The sequence below is a fragment of the Acanthaster planci genome, linkage group LG09, assembly GCF_054643075.1.
Source record: "Acanthaster planci isolate LZ-2023a linkage group LG09, COTS_SCS, whole genome shotgun sequence".
In the NCBI taxonomy this organism is placed as follows: Eukaryota; Metazoa; Echinodermata; class Asteroidea; order Valvatida; family Acanthasteridae; genus Acanthaster; species Acanthaster planci.
In genome coordinates, this window is record NC_141785.1 from 11,424,151 (window position 1) to 11,446,343 (window position 22,193).

Consider the following 22,193-nt stretch of genomic DNA (forward strand, 5'->3'; position numbering starts at 1 on the left):
GAAGAGACTTATAAGAATGCAGCGAAGTAAAGCCCGACTACATTTACTGCGTGGTGGAGGGCTGTGGAAGACTCAAGATACATGTAGTTCCTGGCAAGAAAAAGTTTCCATGCTCGCAAATAAAGAAAAACACACTAAAAATTCCTGCATTTAATTTCACACGCTCAGCTAATCTTATCCACAGTACATGTATGTGATCAATGCAGTACACAATAGTTTTGACAGTTAAGAGTACAAATAGACCAAACTTACATTTTCGTTTCTGTTCCACCAAATGATCACCAGAAGTAGCGTGGCAACCCCTGTCACAAATGTCACACCATACCAGCAAGGGGCTGACGTCCACAGCTTTGTGACCAGTTTGCTACCCCAGGAAATTTGTGAGGAAGACAAGGTGTCATCTGGGAGTTGAGATGGCAACATGACAGTGCTCTTAATAATTGAGAACCTGAATTATACTGACATCTTTCTAAAGACCACAGAACAAATGGTCAACATTGTAATATGATATGCTTTGAACCTTTGGGACTCTCCATTTCCAAACCTACTGCAAAATGTACATGTACAAGTCTGGATAAAAGGAAAAGTCTAAAATAAACGTGGTCAAATAAAAGTTTCAAGCGCTGCCTCAAATCCATGTTGAGTGTACAAGAAGCCAGACAGGTGCAAAATACATGTACAGATGTCTGTTTCTCTCAATCTTGGAACTCCTTACAGTGTGTGAATCAGCTCCAGTGCTGGAACTTTCTTCTTGAAGGAGCAAGGCATGTTTTCCTTCACAAAGGGCACTTTGTATAAGAAAAGTTCCTGCCGGCAGCTCAGACCAAAAAATAATCTTGGCTGTCTTTTCTTACACTTTACTTGTTTCTTATCACATCGTCAGGGAAGTAGAAAGATATCTTTGAAAAATTCTGGCTGCTTTTGGCAGCTTTATCACCAGCCTTCCACAAGTGCACCCCACTCCCATAGGGTAGGTCGCAAGTTAAATGTCTATCTACACACAAGGGGCAAGCTAATATCCAATAATTACAAAGTTTTAAGTCACTTCACCCATTTACCTCTTCCCCCACAAGCACTGTGCCCATTTACACAATGTGCCAGTCCAATGACGTACAATGCATGCATCACCTCATTGGCAACCTTGACTCCATGGGTCGAGTGCGCATTCCTTATGGGGAACCAACACTGCGTGGCAAGATTGTACCAGAGGAAATGAGGTTGCATTATTGGACTGGTCGCCATCCCTATTTGTATGTTCGGAGGGCAGGGATAGGAACCAGTCTTCTATTCAATGGGGACATGCATGCTTATGCATGCATCGCAGGCAGTGTGCAGTGAAATGTGCGAATCACTTTCAAAGAGAGGCAATAAGATCATGAGTAAAAGGTCTGAAGTTTTACAAAATAGCACACAGGCCTTGATGATGGTCCAAAAACCATCGCGGCTAGGCCTACATATGTACATATGTACGTACACTGATACTGAGATATTTGTAAGTGTGGACTGCTTTTCGGGGGAAGATCTGATTTAAAACATGCAGTTTTGGACAGGTAAACGGGCACATTCAGAATCCCATACTAGCGTTACAAAGCAATGAAAAGTTGCATTTACATGTACGTTAATAGCATGGTTAGCACTGCCACTGGCCACTACCAGCCATGCTAGTTTAATAGTAAGGTGGTTGAAATAAAATCTCTTCATAGGACCTGATCATGAGATAACCTGGTTACATCATTTAAACAAAATGATCAAAGCTGCGAGTGGATGATTTTTCTTTACCTTCGGATCGATTTTCATCTGCGAACACGTTATTACGTCCACAAAAAAGTAAAAATATCGTGCAGAAAACGACGCAATTACAATTGCTTATGGAGGCTGCCATTTTTATAGAGCATCATGGGATAAAAAAGTCACTTATTTTTAAAACTAAATTTTTACGCAGAATTTTGCCACAGCTTAGCAAAATTTAGGTATATTTTATAAAATTTTGTATTATATCTTGTATAATCTGTTACTAATTGAAAGCATAATATTTTAATAATTTTTTTTTTACATAAACGAAAGTAAACCTCGTTATGTTTGTAAGAATGCTATCATCGGCAAGGTTTTTTGTACATGTGGCCAACCAGAATTGAACACATGCAAACCCTTTGCCGTAAGAACGCGCACGCATACTACCGCCGTACCGGTACGGAAAAGCTCTGGCACTTCAGCAGTGTCGGATCTTGCTCGAAAAATGACGTCGAAAAGACTATTTCCCAGACACTTCCGCACCTGTCACATCAGCAAGATGTTCACGACGCACTTAGCCGTCCTCATGGCTTGCTTTGTGTGTTGCATCTCCCTGCACCAAATCGCGGCCGGCGAAGTGGTCTACGCGGTCAACTGCGGCGGCCCAGCTCACCGCGACGTGCACGGCGTGGAATACGACGCCGACCCGCTTGAGATCGGAGTCGCCTCGGACTTTGGCAAGAACCTGGCCGTGATCAACCGGGTCCCTCCTCAGGACGCTATCCTGTACCAAACGGAGCGATATGACTTCAACACCTTCGGCTACACCACAACTATTGAAGAGGATGGCGATTATGTATTGGTGCTCAAATTCTGTGAAGTGTGGTTTGCAGCCTCTCGACAGAAGGTGAGATGAATGTGGGAAGGAAAAGAGTGAACCTTCCAATTCATTAATAAGACTTGTGAAATTTATTTTTTTTAATTTTCACATAACTGCCCGACTGGATTTTTACATCCGACAGAACATTTTGACAGGCCTGTATAAAATATATAGAACTGTAGCGGGGTCCGACGTCCACCCCGCTCCCACAAACATTCCCCCTTCGTCATGTTCGTGGGAGTGGGGCGGTCGTCGCACCCCAAAGTTGTGGGGGTAAGGCCTGTATGAAATAAACCTTTTCGACATTAGCAATGCATTGTGGGTTTGGATGACAAACATGCAATGCATTTTATGCACAACTCTAAGGAAGAAGTGTACCTGGAAATGTTAATCTGTTTCCGTTTTATGTCGTACTCCAATTCAAGCCACCCCCTTCTGACAAAGCGTTGGATTATTGATTTGGGACAGAGATATTCACAAACTTCAAAGTTTACAGCTTGGCAGTGAAGGAAAATTTGGAGAATCCCTTCCAACAACACCACTTTTTGTCACGGACCGTGCTTTTACTACTTCGTGAATATTAATGTTCAAGTGTTGTCCAGTCAAAATGACGACTTGCAGCTCATTCATCCCGCTTTGACCAGCCACATTCATTTACAGCCTGTAGCGTGACTGGTGCCCTTAAAAAGGGCAATTAGGGTTGATTTGTTCTTACAAACATTTGGAAACATATTTGAAAATGTTTCTTGTATATTCTGATAGATATATATATAATACGCATGCATCTGAGTTGATGAGCAGATACATAAAAAATATTTAGTAGAAAACTGTAAATTGATTTTTGACTGGTTTACTTCCCCCATAGGGTTGTCCATAAAATGCATTGCTTGTTTGTCATCCATATCCATAATGCATTGCGAACGTTGAAAAAGTTTATTAAAAAAAGGTTTCCATACGTACACATGCGCACGGACATCACTTGACATGCTTGACACCCCCTATAAAATGCCTTTTAGACTGGCTTGAAAGAGGGTTCCTGAGTAAATGCTTCAGTATTTTCCCAACGAAGTGCAAAATTTGACTCTTTAAGCCGTAGTGTCAGTTTCTGATGGCTCGTAGTAGTATACATTTATGATGAAGTACCATTGCAACCAAGGGAAGATTCTTAATGTAGGCATGCCTTTGAAGTTCATGTTCTGAGAGTTTTCTTCTTTTTTTTTCAAAGTTCTCATGAAATCCACAATCCCTTTGCCTTGCATGTGGTCGGATTGATTTTTATGTAGGCCTATACAGTACATGTACTGTATGATAATACATGTACATGTACCTAATCACGAAGGTACATGTAACTTGAGTCTAATGTCCATAGTTGAGCAACATTGCCACATCAATACCAACACATCAATCTGTCATTGGTCATGTTGATGACAGTGATGCTGACTAAAAATCAACAATGTTTCAGTATTGGCATCATACCTGTAATTCATGCATTGTTCATGCTTGGCATGTACAAATAAAGGTCATAATACAGCTCAGCCTGAGCCAAATTTTAATGAAAACGGTGATGTAGTCAAAACTCTACCATATCCTATAACTCTGGTTTAGTCGTCTGCAGCACAGTGGACAATGAACCCTGGACTTCCAGGGGTACATGTACGTGAACCTCTACCGTTCATTACTTCCATTGTTGTAAAATGTCTCTTCACCACCTCAATTAAGATTAATGGAAACAAATATCTAAAAAATATCTAAAAAAAGAAAAAGATAAGTGAGCATGGGTCTGACATTGCCAGAAGATAACAATCATTGTTGTGGATTCACCAATCCAATTGATGTTTTGTGCATGTACGGAAATGTACGCAGAGAGTGGGACTGAGGCATTTTACCAGCCACCTGTGCCATATTTTATGGAATCTTTTTGTCAACAGTTCACACGAAGGAAAATAAGCTTACAGTACAGTGTATTTTTACATGTACATGTCAACTGTATACTTGGAGCTTTTCTTCGTTGTGGATTGGAAATAAACATTGGCCCAGATTGGTTCTCTGTCTTCAGGTCTTGGGATCTTATTAATCTATATTGTTACATATAATTCAACTTGAGTTAGTTTATGAAATATTCTGGAACTTTCACTTTCTGATTTATAAATAAAGAGATGAACCGACTGTAAGATCCAAATATAAAAGTCGGTGTCTTAGAACTGCCTTACAGTGTACATGACACGTAAAGGTACATGTACATGCATTAATGTACCGTAAAAACATCAAAAAAATACCTTCAAAGTAAAAAAAAAATGGGACCTGGGAAAATACTGGTGTGCCAGTAAAGAGTCAACATCTGTATACATCCACATGCTGTGATGAAAAATTGAAAACTTAAATGTTTTTAATCATGTTAATAAGCCAAACCTACAGAATTGAGAGGTGACATTTTGTAAGACACAATTAACAGAATTCAGCTTTACTTTTCATTTCACATGTACATGTATCTCAATTGTAACTTACATCCAGACAGTTATTTTTTGTTTGTTTTGTAAAGGTACATGTACAGTACCTGGTGCAAAAATGAACTTCCCTGAAGCAAACCTAAATACATGTATTATATCACTAACTGCTCGAGGTACTTGTTGCTACATTGGATCTGAGCCAGTCACCCAAGCCCAGTCAACCTGGTGGTTGAGTGGTTACAATATCTGCACTAGCAATTTAAGCAGAAAGTCATGAGTTTGTATCCCACCCAAGCAAGCTCGTGATTTTTTTGTTTTTTGCGGCTCTCAGATCTCACCGAAAATACAGTGTGGTTAATACATTGTATGTTGGTGTAAAGGTAAAACCAGGAGTAAAATTAACCCTAACCCTCAGGGTACATGTACTCTGGCTTGAAACCCTGCCAGACTCATCAGTCTGCATCATATGTCAAACTGGCTTGTCTGCCCAGTGTAACAAGATTCAACATGTTCAACAGGTTAACTCTCCCAAGGCCAAACAGCCTGGGACTGAGTCTGCAGTTGCCAGGCACCACAAGATCCAACAGTTGCGCTACTCAATGGCACTAGCACCCATTGTCTCTGCTGTTGATTGCCCAGTGCATCAAAGTGCATCAGACTCTTTCACCTGATGCACTGTGCTGTGTCTGGCAGGGTTGGGGTTAAAATATCTGTGACACAAAGCTTAATTAGTTAATATCATTAACATCTTTTTTACTTTATCAACCCCAATTTTCCCATTTCAGGTTTTTGATGTTGTCTTGAACGACCTACACACAGTTGTATCTGGCCTGGATATTTATGACACTGCAGGTAGAGGTACTGCACATGATGAGATCATTCCATTCACAATTACCAAGGGCAAACTTAAGGTGCAGAAAGAAGCCTCCACGTTCCATGGAGACCTCCACATAGAGTTTGTCAAGGTAAGTGAACCGTTATTCCACCTACAGTTGGGCTGATGGCGCACTGAAGTTGTGATTGTCTAACTGCAATAAGCCTTGTGCCAGTTAAATCTGTATGAAGTCTTTTACACTGGGTTATCTGATTGCGCATAAACAATTTTAATTCCCCAGAACTAAAGACACTGTTGCTGTAGGTGTACCTCATGATTTGGGGCAAGCTGTTGCATAGCCACCATCACCTCTGGAATGGACTGGTTCCTGTGTGCCCTTCTTATGCATGCATGGAAAACAGTACATTGGTGCAAGGTGTCTCTTATGTATTTTAGCAAAAGCTTGCTCCTAATCGTGAGGTACATGTACATGTACGAGTTTAGCAATAGTGTCTTCAGTAGGGAGATTCAAATTGTTATGTCCAAGTGAATTTAAAGTACTCGGTGTACCAGATTGTATTCAAAGTTAACTCCCAAAAGGCTTATTGGGCTCATCCCCGTGTGTGGTACGGTAGTTGCCACCTCTTCTATGGGTGGGTTTGCAATGGTTTCATGATAGTATCTTAATGTCATTCTCAATGGTGATGAACATGTTCAAGAAATGTAAGATTCTCAGTGCTGTTTGCCCAGGATTAAGGGTCCCAAAGGTTCAGTTTTTTCTCCCACCTCTGTGCAGTCAACATAAAACTCACGGTCAACTGAAATCTCTACAAACTTAGCTCTTCAGCCTTTCCCATGTGAAACGTTCTGTTCGTCATGAAGCATCAAACGGAGTGCACGTGCCAAGTGCGCTAGTGCATTGAAGCATGAAAGCATATGCAACTGATTGCATTGAATTTGCTACACAATAGGACTGTGAGGATTTTAAGGTACATTGAGGTAGTGACTCTGTAGAGAATTACTTGTGTTGATGTTCACCTTTTTCTCTCTTTTTGGTGAGCTGCGAAGCAAGTGCGAGCCTATGTAATACCGATTTCCGTCTTCTGTCCGTCCGTCTGTGGGTGCATCCGTCTGTCCCTCCATCCGGCCGTCCCTCCATCCGGCCGTTCTCAAATGTTAAAGTTTTCCTTGCAGGTCCATAGGTGCAAAAATGTGCCATTAAGTGCTTGTTTGTTTCGTCTTGAATTCCATCAGTATTTAAATAGTCTCATATGGCATTAATGCTTAGAAACTGATGAATTTAATGAAAAAATTATGAAAGTTGAATGTTAACATTTTGAGTTTTATTGTGTACTTACCTTGTAGTACATACAGTACATATGAACCTGTGTACTGAGCATTCCTGTAATGTACATTTGCACATGTATGTAATAGACAGTGTGGACACACATACAAATATACAAGTACAGTATGTGGGAAAATTGTAAGGGATGGGAAGAGGAACACCAAGTGACAGATTAGAATGTTTGTTGGGGGAGGGATACCTGTAGGAGGAGGATTAGGGGGATAAGGTATGTATGTAAAAAGTGGATAAAATGCTAGATAAGGTTGGTGTAATGGTTGGGCTGGATAAGTGGGATGATGGGACAGCCAGAGTAAGAAATGAATGGAATAATGGAGAGGGGGCAGAGTAGGAGATGGACAGGATAATGGGGAGGGGGCAGAGTAGGAGATGAATAGGATGATGGGGAGGGATGGAGTAGGAGATGGATAGGATGATGGGGAGGGGGTGGAGTAGGAGATGGATAGGATGATGGGGAGGGGTGGAGTAGGAAATGGATGGGATGATGGGGAGGGGGGCGGAGTAGGAGATGGATAGGATGATGGGGAGGGGCGGAGTAGGAGATGGATGGGATGATGGGGAGGGGGCGGAGTAGGAGATGGATAGGATGATGGGGAGGGGTGGAGTAGGAGATGGATAGGATGATGGGGAGGGGGTGGAGTAGGAGATGGATAGGATGATGGGGAGGGGCCCGAGTAAGAGATGGATAGGATGATGGAGAGGGGTGGAGTAGGAGATGGATGGGATGATGGGGAGGGGGTGGAGTAGGAGATGGATGGGATGATGGGGAGGGGCCCGAGTAAGAGATGGATAGGATGATGGGGAGGGGGTGGAGTAGGAGATGGATAGGATGATGGGGAGGGGGTGGAGTAGGAGATAGATGGGATGATGGGGAGGGGCCCGAGTAAGAGATGGATAGGATGATGGGGAGGGGGTGGAGTAGGAGATAGATGGGATGATGGGGAGGGGCCCGAGTAAGAGATGGATAGGATGATGGGGAGGGGGTGGAGTAGGAGATAGATGGGATGATGGGGAGGGGCCCGAGTAAGAGATGGATAGGATGATGGGGAGGGGTGGAGTAGGAGATGGATAGGATGATGGGGAGGGGTGGAGTAGGAGATGGATGGGATGATGGGGAGGGGGCGGAGTAGGAGATGGATAGGATGATGGGGAGGGGGCGGAGTAGGAAATGGATGGGATGATGGGGAGGAGGGTGAGAGTTAGAGATGGACAGGATTAGGATGATGGGGAAGGGGCAGAATAGATGATAGAATGATGGGGAAGGGGCAGAATAGATGATAGAATGATGGGGAAGGGGCAGAATAGATGATAGGATGATGGGGAGGGGTGGAGTAAAAGATGGATAGGATGATGGGAGGGGGTGGAGTAGGATATGGATGGAAAGATAAGGTGTATGTGGGATTGGAGACAGATGAGACTAGGGGTGGAGTCAAAGTAGACATGGTAGATATGGGATGATGGGATATAGATGATGGGGGTAGAATTGTAGAGGATAGGATGGTGGGGTTGGATACAAAGTGCAAAACTGTACTTTAGAGGCATTATGCACCATCCATCAAACTCACAAATGCACTGCTTATATAATCATCCAGGTCTAGTCTGACTGTACCAACCTACATTTTATAGGCATTCCTCTCTCCTGTAAAGAACTGATAAGCCTTTGTACCTGTATCTCTGGTGTTGGTGGTCTTACATGTAGTTGATTTACTTTTAACACTGCTTGTGTGCTCATAAAAAGAACTACAAATTATTTTGGAGGCATTGTTTGGCACAGAAAAGCTTTAGCTATATTAGACCCTGCATTTCGTTCTTAAAAAAGATTACTGAATTTGTGAGGTTTCACGCAATAATCCTGAAAAATACAAGATTTTTCAACCCCTCACCATTTCCAGAGGTCTTTGACTATTCCACCAGCCAGGTTTGAGGTCTCAGTTGAAATAAACGTACAATAGAGTTTTCTTTGAAATTCTGGCTTATGACTGCAGGTACTACTCTCAGCTATTGATCTCTAAGACTATGATACATGTACACGTACACGAAAAGGCACACACCCAACTTGGAGAAAAGATGAACCACTCAGAAGTTTGGTACATGTAGGATGGCCATGGGGAGAATATACGGGGGGGATATGTAGAGGTGAAGAGTAAATGTTGTACCAAATGTTCCTCTTGACACTTCTGTTGAACCAAATCTCCCAAGGCTTGGAAGAGTTTTGGTTTAGAGAACGCTGAGCAACTTTTTTTCATATGTATGTACCGGTAAATACCATACATTTAAACCCAGCCCCTTGGGTGTATGTAAAATCATGTTGAAATCAGAAGATTTGGAACTGAATAGGTCTGTAGTTTATTGTATTCTCCTGGTTTGCATATTTGACCCTCTCCACCCATTCTTTTTTACTGTGACACTTTTAAACTCTTCAATAGTTTTGCCTCACACAAAACAAAACTAGAACGGCAAAGCCGCCATGGCTCGCTGCTTGTTATGAATTTGAGATGGATAAGATGGATATCCACTAAGAGACATATGATACATGTGTACAAATATGGTTACTAAATTAAACAAGAAAATACTCACCAAGCTTCATCAAAATATTTTACAAGATTGGTTGACGTACGACTGCAATACAGATGTACAAGATATTTTATCGACCTTAGCAATAAAATTCATTGTACTCCAAGAGAAAAATCCTAGTCGGTGCTATGTGCAGACTGCGTATTGAAAGGCGCCTGTCGTTTAGTATCTAGCCATTGTACTAGTCAGGTACTTTTTGCATCAGACACGTGTGTTCATGTATACATTTGTATAGGTATAGTACAGTACTGGTGTATGCAAACATGTACATGTATGTGTACTGTACCTGTATGTTACGTGCTTAATTATTAAAGTCTTGTTACAATTTAAAACATGTACAGAGATGTCCAAAAGTCACTCTTGGTGCAGAATTTTATGGGTTAAATCTGCAGTTTTTGCAGATTTGCTGAAGAGGGTTTTTTTTTGTCTTGGCTGTTAAGTTTCAAATTTGTGTCTGTTTATTGTACATGAATGGTAATAGAATGCAATGTTTGTGTACATTATAATCTAATGTACCGCTATTTTATGACATATGTAGAAAACACATGCACGTATCATGCATTTACAGTACATTTCTATTCTGCAGGTTTACTTAACTGGCACTCTATCCAAATAAGCCATTCCTCAATTCAGCCACTTGCCCTCTATGAGCGGTTCAGTGTCAAGTGAAATGAATCTGCTTTTCATAGTAGCCGGCTGATCTTCTCATCCGTGTAGATGTACATGTTGCACCTGCTGTGGCTGATCTTGGAGGAAGGACACAAGCTATTATTCAGGCTTTAATTGCAGACCATACAGATCAGTGCATGCAGGGTATGGTATGGTGTTGACTCGAGTGGTTACCAAATGCAACATTTCAGGCTGATACTACATGTAGATGGAAGCAAAAAAATTTAGCCTTTGAATAAAAAAAATCCAAGTGTTCTGCCTCAGTGATACAGTGAATGAATAATGATATTGATACAGTGAAGCAAAACTTCATTTACATGTACCTTGTCCTTGGTCAAGTTGGTGGTTTTAAGTCAACAACTGCCCCTCTGTACATCATGTACATGTACATGTATGTACATAGTACATGTACTGAGCTTAGGCCCGCAGGGTATAAAGTACTCACGCGTTTACACGTACATGTAGATTGTAAATTATGGAAAATCTACCTGTGGGCCTTGTATTTGTGATACCTGTACAGTGTACATGTGTGTTGGGTGCAATGGATTGATCTGCCTGATTGCTCGATCTTGCTGAACATAATAATTTTATTTTCAGATGAAAGAAGCTTGTTTCAAAAAGGTACATGTAAGCAAAGTGAGAGATTTCACACAAGACTGACTGATAACACAACGTGATCATGCGAATTAACCGATGTCTCCCAACACATCCACGTGCAGTGGGCACTTGGGCCAAGAAACGAAATGTGTAGAACTTGGTTGAATGTACAGATCACTTGGCATTTCACTCTTGGTGATAGCGCTCATGTGCATGTACAGACCTCTGGCACATTTGCACATATACATGTTGTTTGTATCATACGTACATACAGTACATGTACGTGTACATGTGTGTCAGTCTTTGATATAGTGTAAGATTTTTAAACTTTGATGTCATCAGATACTGGTTACATGTACATGTACGTGCACGTACATGTCCAACTTGTTAGGTGCACAGCTACGATACACTGTAGCAACAAGATGGAAATATACATACATGTATATCCCACAGTACACAGTTTTTCATATATTTTTGATCCTGTGTACATGTGAAATAAAAGTTTGATTTACATGTAAATGCAAATTTATATTGTATTTATCAAGTTGGTCAACATTAGAATTTGAAATCACAAATGTGCAAACATCAGAAACTGAACTGCAAATTTTCTGTATTTGTGAATCCAAATTTTTTTGTTGATCTATGCATTTACTTGTACATGTTGAATGATCACGTGACTACGCATGTCATCTTCCGGGGTGTTGATGTCCATGTAACCAGCTAATTAGTAGTCATGCTGGTATCACATCCTGCCAGAAGCCAAGCATACTGTATGAACAGCTTTATGGCTAATCAGTCATGTCCCGATACGGTACTTGTCCTGACAACTTGAAAAGCAGTCGCTGAGCCTTTGTTTTCCGGACAGGCTTCACTGAACTTCATACATGTAGAAATTACAATGGTGACCCATACATGTACTAGTTTAATATACATGTACATGTAGTAAGTGGAACATCTTACCACTTACGCTTCAATAAATCAGTAATGTCAGATGTATCCATGTACATTTGTCAACAGACGCATATAATGCTGGATACATGTGAGCACTAATTGTTTTTCAAACAAATTTATGAAAGTACATGTATTTCTTTTTCCACCACCATGCAGTTATCAACTTACATTTAACCGAAATTTAAACAGTCAGGCAAAATTTGAAAATTAACATCGACAATAAAAGGTGTAATATTGATGACACAGTTTTGTATAAAACTCTGTTCACCTCTGAAATTGAGGTTAGACCAGCCTCTTTTACTATGTACAATGTAATTTTTAGTGGCCCAGAGCAGAATGTTTGCCCTGGCAAGCAGTTATCCCTGAAGGATTTCAGAACAATAAGAAATTTCATTTAAAAAATTGATACAATCACAAATTTCCTCAAGATTGTTTTCTAGGGTAGAGCTACACGTGCTTGATAAACTCCAGCAATTTATTTGATGGCCTATAAAACACAACTCAAGTGTGGGCTATATCAGTAACAATCATCCCGGCAGTACATTCGCATGTTTCTGCTGTGAGGCTGCGGAGCAGTAAAACCAAGCGAAGCGTTCCAGGTGATCCCGGGGAAGACAGACTGCGTCTCTGTGGAGTGCTTGTTTGTATAAGAGCCAGTTGTTAATGGTCCGCTGGTTGCTATATTGACAGGCCCAGGGGGAGAGCAGTGGATCGTGGCCATAATGCATCTGGTCTACCCATGATGTTGAAAAGATAATGAAGCTGGTTTAGAATGCAGCTGTTTCAAAAAAAATAAGAAATTACCTTAAAGGATGACGCAGTGAACATTCAAAAAGAACTACAATGTACATGTTCATTTAGCCCTTTACAAAATTAGAAAATAATTCTGCACCCAAACGAGTCAATGCACTTGCCAAGCTGTTTTCAGTTTGATGGTAGTGAAACTGTGCAGTATCCAGCAGACTACATGTGTACATGGACATATACCAGTAGGCAGACTCAACCATCTCAAAATGATGCTCACTGCACCAAACATGTGTACCTAAAATATACATGTACATGCACATGTACGTAGATTGTACATGTGTAGATCCTTCTAAATGGCAATTCCACAGATATGTGAACCTGGCTTAAAAACAGAAATTTTGGTAAATCTTCATAACTACCGGTATATAGGCACCACCAAAAGAAAGAAAAACATCTGTTTTATCAAACTAAAGGGGACAAAAAGCCCTTTTATTCATGTGGTATACCAATGAGATGTTTTGCGGTCCTGTACTTATTTTTTGGTCCAAGAAACTGTTTAGTGATAAAACTCATGAATTGCTCTTTTTGATGGTCATTTGTGGCCATTTTAGCCATCTTCCTGTAACAATAGAAAGCAGTGTCACTTGGAATTTTTGTTTGTAATACACTGTTTGAACCCTGTTTCACTGCTAATTGTGAGCAGGTACCAGTAGTACTGGTGCAGAGCAGGAACTTCTTCACAGAGGCAATTGCAGAGCAGGAACTTCTTCACAGAGGCAATTGCAGAGCAGGAACTTCTTCACAGAGGCAATTGCAGGGCAGGAACTTCTTCACAGAGGCAATTGCAGAGCAGGAACTTCTTCACAGAGGCAACTGCAGGGCAGGAACTTCTTCACAGAGGCAATTGCAGGGCAGGAACTTCTTCACAGAGGCAATTGCAGGGCAGGAACTTCTTCACAGAGGCAATTGCAGGGCAGGAACTTCTTCACAGAGGCAATTGCAGGGCAGGAACTTCTTCACAGGGCCAATTGCAGGGCAGGAACTTCTTCACAGAGGCAATTGCAGGGCAGGAACTTCTTCACAGAGGCAATTGCAGGGCAGGAACTTCTTCACAGAGGCAATTGCAGAGCAGGAACTTCTTCACAGAGGCAATTGCAGAGCAGGAACTTCTTCACAGAGGCAATTGCAGGGCAGGAACTTCTTCACAGGGCCAATTGCAGGGCAGGAACTTCTTCACAGAGGCAATTGCAGGGCAGGAACTTCTTCACAGGGCCAATTGCAGGGCAGGAACCTCTTCACAGAGGCAATTGCATTGCTGCCCCTGGTCTTTGCCTCACTACCCATTGAAATGTCACCAAAGACAAGATGATTTTCTAATGCAAGTGCCTTTTGTAAATGAGAAATTGTCTTGCCCTTTCAAGAACGAAATTCATGCCCTGCTTGTGTGTGAGACGATTGCACTTACATGTAGCTGGAACCTTTGCCTTCTACTTTGTAATGTTGTCACTTCAGACATGCACAGCCAACACCAATAAATGTTCTTTCAACTCTGATTCAGTAAGTGTTTTCTGTGCAAGTCACAGTTGGACAAAAACATGTCTTGCATTGAAGTACATATACATACATGTACATGGTATACTGTATGTACATGTATTAACAAGGGTCTGATGAAACAAAATATAAGAAAAAGATTGTGAGTACTTCATATGCCAGTACTTTTACATTACTAGGTTGGGGATACAAAAAATGGAGGTACCGGTATACTCCAAACATTACATAACATTCTCTGAGTGTATCCAATACCATGGTGTTTTGAGTCAGTTTCTCCTTTTTTTTAATCGGTGTACATGTACCAACTACATGTACATTTACATTTAGCTAATGGGCACTTTTATCAAAGTGCAGATCTGCTTTATAAGTCTGATAATACATACTGTTGAACAGTGGCATAGCCACGGGGGAGGGGTGCCCTCCCACAAATTCCTGGTGCCCCCCCCAGGTGCTCCCCACTAAAACAAAAATGGATGAATGGTTATTGAACAAGGCTAACAAAAGCTTGCCTTCAAAACCCTGACCACTGAAAGTTGGTGCCCCCCATAAGATGCTGGTGCCCCCATTGTTCCCCCCTCCCACTAGTAAAATCCTAGCTTCGCCACTGCCGTTGAAGTGCTTGAATGTACATGTGTACATGTATGCCATACTGTGGAACTGCCCAAGTCCACCAGGTGTTTGGGTGGAAATTTTTAAGAAAGGTGCAAACAGTATATTTGGTCAAGTGCACTGCGTGGGTCGATGTGCATAGAAAGTTACATGTAAGATTTTAAAAAAGAGTGTACCATTCGTTTCCTGCATAATGAATTATTTTGGAGAATTCAGGCATACATGTATTCCTGGAAAAAATTCAGGTCTGTGAAAGTGAAAGCAGTTAGGGCTATGAAACACTTCATTTGCCTGCAGCTGACATTGCCATTAAGGTCCTGTGAGTTGTGAACATCACGGTTTGCATATGCACCTGCACATATACCAATTTATTGGGTTGTTAACAAAGAAAATGTCTTGTATGGTTCAGGTACATGTACATGCATGTGTACGGTAAGGAATGCAATTGAAGCAAACTTTTGGCAACGGATCAATTTATTTTTTTTTTCATTCACATGCTCTTAAGGCACATGCATACATGTACTTAGTCAGTTTACCATAAATCCTGGTCAGGAGGCAATACTTTACACCCTAATTTCCAGTTTGTACAAATCAAGCACTTGCAGCTTTTGGAAATGTGTAAACTTGGATTTGTCATGTGAGATGATGAACAGTATTCACGAACACCTGTACATGTACATGTATGATTATTGCTCAAGCCTGTATACCGGGACATGTATCTGTGACCTTATGGCCCTGTAGCAACATCTGTAGTGTAATGTTCAGGGAAATGACTGCTCAAAAGTAATGTCCTTTCACATTCCTGGAACATACCGCTGAAACCCGCATGTGGCATCTTCAGTACCACAAGGGAAAAAAAATAAATAGCCCTCCATGATAAAGACACTTGCCAACAGATCACAGCATTGATATACATGTGATGCATCCTTCCCCTGACGATGGTGTACATGTACATGTGCAACCTGTCATATTTGTTGCCTGTGGCACAGGGGAGGTTAACTGAATGGGGGGGAGGGCATTTGCTGTGTCTTCAACCTCAAAGAGCCAGGGTTTTTTGGCCTTGTCACAGGGGGGAAGCAGAATCGTCCCCCCCCCAGATCTCGGCCATACGATGATGTATTTCAATGAAATTTGGCAGTGTCATAGAGGCACATAGAGGCTAAAAATGCAAATTTTACATATTTCTTGAACTGAGTATGATGTCCTTTAAAGCAACCTCATTATCAAGTTATCTCAAGTCTAGAAGTTGCTGTCTTAAAGTTTCTTTTCTCTGGTGTTTCAGCACATACATGATGTACAATTTGTACATGTAACATTTCTCCCCACAAATGTTTTTAAGGTGAGCTTAGTTTGGTTTCCAATATGAACGGAATCCCCTTAAATTGAACTTATCCTCTGCCAGTGGTGCAGTGCAACAGTGTCCTATTGTTTGTCAAGCAAAGCTTAGAGAAAGGTTTGATGCCCGAAAAGTCTACTTTTATATACGTGTAGGTGCTGGATCAGTCGGAACGAAATGTCAAATAGTATGCATTTAAGAGGGAAAGTAGTTTAACAAAAAAACAGGTATGTTCTGAGGTTAAATTCATGTTATTGGTCTTTTTAATTATACCTTGAAACATGGCAAGCAAAAATTAGCCGTTTTGAAGCTAGAAACACAGGTGCATGCATGCCTACCGCAGATGCTCTCTATATGCAGCTCAGTATATGTAGCATCGGAGGTGGACGTATAGTTTATATTGCTTCTCACTCGGTAATCATCCTTATACCCTACATAGGTTCACCCACTGTCTCCCTTTGATGTTCAGATGGATGGTTATGGTCATGACAGACTGCATCCTACTCTTTGTGCGCAGTTGTGATTTGCTGGCCACTGTGATTTCAGCAGTCACTGTAACGAGTGTGGCATCCACACAAGATGAGATTGCAATCGTGCATACAAGCTACAAGTACATGTACATGTTGCCAGTCATAATTCAACAGTGTTTTGAATTCAGGATTGATACTTAGGCATATCAAATAAGGGGGTCGAGAAAATTGAATTCAGAACAATGTTCTTAATCCAACAGGTGCTCAAATGTCTACTCTAACCATAAAAGCATTTAAGGAATAATTTTACAGTTCCTGAAAGTGATATAAAGCACTTTTTGTGGTTACATTTACATGTGTATGTACATGGATTTTGTTTTGCTGAGATCTTTCAGGGAGATGTGTACAATGTATGCAGCACGTGTACATGCACCGTATGATGAATGCGGATCATTTGTAGCTTGACTGCACATTTTTATTTAAACTTGATGTATTTTGAATAACATTAATTCCATCATTTGTAACAGTTTCCTTCCTTTGTTTTGATCTTCTAGGGCGACTATGATAATCCAAAAGTCAACGCAATTGTAATTTACAAAGGACCATTGGATGGTGAGTACTCATACCTCTGGAAAGCTTGCATTTCCCCTCAATTTTAGAAATCTGCACACTTTTTCACCAACTTCATGTTCTGCTCGTTTTTGTGTGCATGGATTCAAGCCATGGAAAGTTTGAATTTCACTATTGTACATAAAACTGTAGGAATGAATTCAAAGTTAACGGCATGCACGTCATCGTTGGGTCAGCCATTGTTGGCATCATTTTCATAAGTGTATTCTTTTTTGGATGCCCTTCCCACTTTTCCCTACTTCAGTGAGCAGTCATTGAAAAATGATCATTTATTACCATCGTTAACATTTTCCAAGAGCCTACATGTACATTACCCCTTCCCCCACCCCACCCCCACCGTGTGTGGTTTATAAGTTCTTGAAAATGGTGACAAATATCCACTTCTGTCAGTTTCTGATGCTAGAAGTTAAGGAGGAACACTGCAAACAACCCCTAATAATTAATGCAAAACAACAGAGAATAATGCTCTGTGTATTTTCCATTGTGGCCTGGCATTGTTCACGAATTCTCCTTGTATTGCAAATGTATTTATGTAAATTCATTATAAATCCTTGCATTATAAATGTGAATTCATTGTAAATCCTTGCATTATGAATGCAATTGCAAATGCATCAGAAATCCTTGTGTTATAAATGTAGATGCGAATTTATTATAAATCCTTGTATGACAAATGTAGATGCAAATTTATTATAAATCCTTGTATGACAAATGTAGATGCAAATTTATTATAAATCCTTGTATTATCAAACAAAGGAGAGTAAAGCTCTGCACATGCTTATTCTCATTGTTTCCAGCAAGTGGTTGAAATAAGATAAGTTTAATATACCCTTATCCTTATAATATGTATAAAAAATGAAAGAGAGTGAAGCTTTCTGCTATTCCTATTGTTTCCAGTAATTTGGTTGAAATGTCATCTGTACTTAGGTGCTTGTGTTGTATACATGTAATATTTTAGTGAACACGTTAAGCATCATGCAACTTTTCTGTGCGTTACTCTGCAGATGTGCCTAAGCTACCACCTTTGCCAGGCGCTGACCTTGATGAGGACGAATCAGATGACAGCGACGATGATGAAACCGAAGAGGTCAAACCGAAGCGGCACATCACATCGGGGCCCAAGACCCCCGACCCTTACGCCGCTGATGAAAGCAGCTTTCTATATCCAATTCTCATAGCCCTAGCAATTTTTATCCCCACACTATTTTGCCTCTGTAGACTTTAACATTTTTTTTTCTTTTCCTTTAATAGTTGTTGGAGTTGTCTTGTCTTGTGTTTTTTTTTTTTTATGATGGTTTAACATGTTTTGTCCTTTCAGAATTTTTCAACCAGGATGTATATATTTATGCAATGCCATCAAGATGTCCACGTTTGTAAGATAACCTTCTGAAATCCAGTGCAGAATTTTTATCTGATATAGTTGTACTAGTGGGATAATACTTACCCCTTAATAGTACTTGTTTCTCATTTGTTTGTCATAAAAATAAGAATCTTTGTCATTGGCTGCCATTGATTTAATAGGAAATCTTTGAAGCCTTGAATAGTTTTGGAAACCTCACCAATGGTCAGTGTATAAAATAGGAATTTTGGTTTCATTGACTGAAAATTTTGAACAGTTTCATGAAGTAAAACAGCAGGCAGTTACATGCAGGGTGAAAATTTGTAGTCTCCAAACAAAGATTACAAGTGTTCACAATCCACGCTGTGCACCAAGTGATTTCATTAACGTTGGTACATTGTTGATGGTCACTGATGTGTTAGATTACTTGTCTAACATTCTTAAACGCTGGTTTGATTCGTGTTCTCAATTTTTACACCACCTTCTCCAAGAGGTGCAGAATTCTGCAAGAAAATGTGCCACGTTGTTAGTCACTTGATCAGCGTGCTTTGCTCAGTTGTTTCTGTTGAAGGAAATGAAACCAAAAATAAGCTATTTTTAGACCACAAAGGAAAATGAATGTTTAAAGTCTTTAATCCTAAACGTGGTCAGGTTGTGTTTATGCAGAATGCTCTCTGTACTCATGTGAAATTTCCTTTTCAAATGATTCAAACTATGCTTCATTTGGAAATTTTCTTCAGTTGGTGTCATAATTTGTTATTGCCCCTATTGGCATATACACAGACACAGACAGGTGTTGGGGACAATATGTTACCTGCTGAATTGATTCATGTTTTGTCTGTTGCAGAATTTTTAAGTTATTGTGTTAATCCTGAGCCAAACAGTTGCAAGTGTTGCAACTACGTTCTGAAACTTCGTTGCATTTTGTTGCCGTCAGCGGCATTCCAATTTCAGTTGTGTTGGATTCTGCTGCATTCAGCTGGCTGCTGCTCGGGAAGAACCCGCTTGAGGTTAGGCATAATGTACATGTATAACGTCATGTATTTTTGAACATCGTGCAACAGGGTAGCGAAAAGAATGTCTAAGAATTTTGCTTGAAGACGTGTAACTGCCCACACAAACTATCAAACAGTGGAGCCCTTCAGAGTACGGGATCATGTCAGCGGCATCAGGAATGTGACAGAAATGCCAACTGACAGACTGCCACATACCTTGGCTGTTGATGGAAAAAAGGGATGCAGATTTTAATTGTGTTAATTGAAAGGAATAGTGTTGAAAGGTCAGTGCTGCAAAGGGTTCAAGTTAACTCCGCATGACATGGTAGTGGGAAAAGTCAAAGGGAAATTTGTAATCAGAGCTGCTTTAAACCATAAAGATAATCCTTGCTGGATGAGTAATTTGTATGTAATTCTTGCTGGAGAAATAGTTTGTACGTGTACAAACAATGAAATGAGCATGCGCAAAGAGGAAGAGCCTCGCTTTGGGGTATCTTAGCAACAGAAATATGCACTCATGGAAGGAGAGTGTTGGAACAGCTCCAGATTAGAATCCCTTATGTTTCCAAACTGCACGTGCGTAGAATTCAACTTATTCAACTTGTTGTGCCACAGTGATCCATTATCTGTCATGTCACTTCAGTGCATTGCAGTTTAGGGTGGTTTTCACTTGCAGATCGGAGGAGGGGGGTTGCCTTCCCCCTACCCCGCAAAAGGAGCAAACGAATAAAATGTAATTGAAAAAAATTATTTGGGGCCTTTTTCAAGCCCGCTTCTTCCAAAACGTAAAATATCCCACAGTTCAGTCTCACCCCTCTGAAAGATCCTAAACAGTTACAGAAATTGGTTGTGGATCTGCTCTTGGCTGTTTTCCCTCCCCCCCACACACACCAACCCACTATTGTGGAAACACAATGGTGTCACCCTAAACATACATAACTTTAAGTTACTAGTCGGTCTACATGTTCTGGTATACGTGTGTATCATTGCCTGTGCTATAATTATGGCGCCCTCTTGTGAGATTCAATTAAATTCTTTGGTCTTTGTTCAGTTGTTACAGGGTTTTTTCTTCTTTGTGGTAAATGACAGCCACTTCTTAAAATTCAAGCAGCTAGCTAACAGTGCCATTCCAAATGGCATCACATGTTTTATCAAGCTGTTTAAATAAAAACCTTAATTGCGCTTAGTACATTGTTAAAGATTGTTGCCAGTGGAGGAAATACTGCAGTGTCCTCAATTAGTTGCTTTTTATGTTCAAAAGTAGTGAGTGCATATTTGTGTAGGAGGTATTTTGATTCCAATTTTAGATTATCCTGAGAAGTGACATAACTGAGAAAAAAAATGCTAAATTTGCAAGTTAAGTATTAAAAATGCTTCAAAACACCGCAAAATTTTAGGTGTTGGTCTTATAATGTATTCCTACCCATGAACTATTTTCACCATTTTAAATTTGATGGTCTACCAATCAAATTGAGGTTATTTACAGATACACATGCATGTGCGTTGTTACATGTCCAAGTGTTTAGGAGGTTTGTAAGCCAGATCAGATTTATATTTGGAAAGACAGGACGCACGACACTTTCTCAGTCATGAAAAAAGTTCATCGTTTCACTGAATGTCATCTCTCTTTTGAGTTTAGTAGCAGTGGAGCACCTGCTAGAGGGGGTTTTATATCCCCCCCTCCAAGGTTTTTTTTCTGTCCGAAAAACAAAAATGCAGAATGCACCTATAAAGGTAGCATCAGATGTTGTTTCGTGGTAGATCCCTGTCCAACCCTTTTTCCACAAGAAGTCCTGGCTGTGCAACAGGGGTCGTATTTCAAAAAAGAACCATTCCAAAAAAAGAAGACGAAATCATTACTCTTTACTTGGAAGCTTTTTTATTGTTGGGACATTCAGTTGGATGGTGTGTTTGCATTGAAACAGTTGAAAAGAGGTAATAATTGCCTTTGTGGAAATCAGATTTAAACAAATGAATTTAGAAAGTACTAAATTTGGGAGGAAAATATTTTACCCCATTTTTTCTAATTGTACAGCATTAATTTTATTCTTTCATTGCTGTTACGTACGTGATCTCTGGTATCATGTTACAGTACTTGTTATAACGAAGTTCTGTTTTGATTGTATATTTTGACAAAGAGAAATGTGAAATTCTAATTTTACATTCATCCCGTCGCAAAGTGGAAACTTCACTTGGTTTGTTGATGGTAGTATTTTTGTGCATTAGCTCTCCCGTTTAATGGAAACGAAATAACATGCGAAAGAGCTGGACACTCAAGGCAGTGCCAATTTATTTGGAAATAAAGTCTGAACGACCTATGATCAGTCATCTGCATGTCTGTTTTTATTCGAGGACCCCCCTTCTCATTTTTATTTTTAAACCCTACCCATTATTAGTTGAAAATGGTTGGAAATTAAATATGGCATGGAGACTAACAATACCTATATATAAAATAGTAGTTGTCGAATTTTTTCGAACCATTTTTGTTGATTT

At 40.3% G+C, this 22,193-nt stretch overlaps 2 protein-coding genes across 3 annotated transcripts in view; one reads left to right on the forward strand and one right to left on the reverse strand.

The window, feature by feature from the left end:
- The window catches only part of LOC110982000 (S-adenosyl-L-methionine-dependent tRNA 4-demethylwyosine synthase TYW1-like), a 22,212-nt gene extending 11,504 nt beyond the window's left edge, over window positions 1–10,708 (reverse strand). Inside the window, exons 1-2 of one of the 2 annotated variants that reach the window (XM_087141607.1) lie at window positions 9,813–10,708; window positions 253–401 (exon numbers count right to left, since the gene is read on the reverse strand). In XM_087141607.1, the coding sequence (XP_086997733.1) occupies window positions 253–401; window positions 9,813–9,822 (159 nt within the window). In that variant the 5' untranslated portion in view covers window positions 9,823–10,708. Of the gene's footprint in view, window positions 1–252; window positions 402–1,779; window positions 1,908–9,812 lie in introns of those variants that run through there. The other variant, XM_022240109.2, reaches the window with a different exon arrangement.
- Window positions 2,103–22,021, forward strand: mlec (malectin). Its single transcript, XM_022240119.2, has 4 exons — window positions 2,103–2,638; window positions 5,844–6,023; window positions 17,294–17,351; window positions 18,371–22,021. Exons 1-4 carry the CDS (start codon window positions 2,237–2,239, stop codon window positions 18,589–18,591), a joined length of 861 nt encoding a protein of 286 aa, XP_022095811.1. The 5' UTR covers window positions 2,103–2,236; the 3' UTR covers window positions 18,592–22,021.
- The last annotated feature ends 172 nt before the right edge of the window (window positions 22,022–22,193 follow it).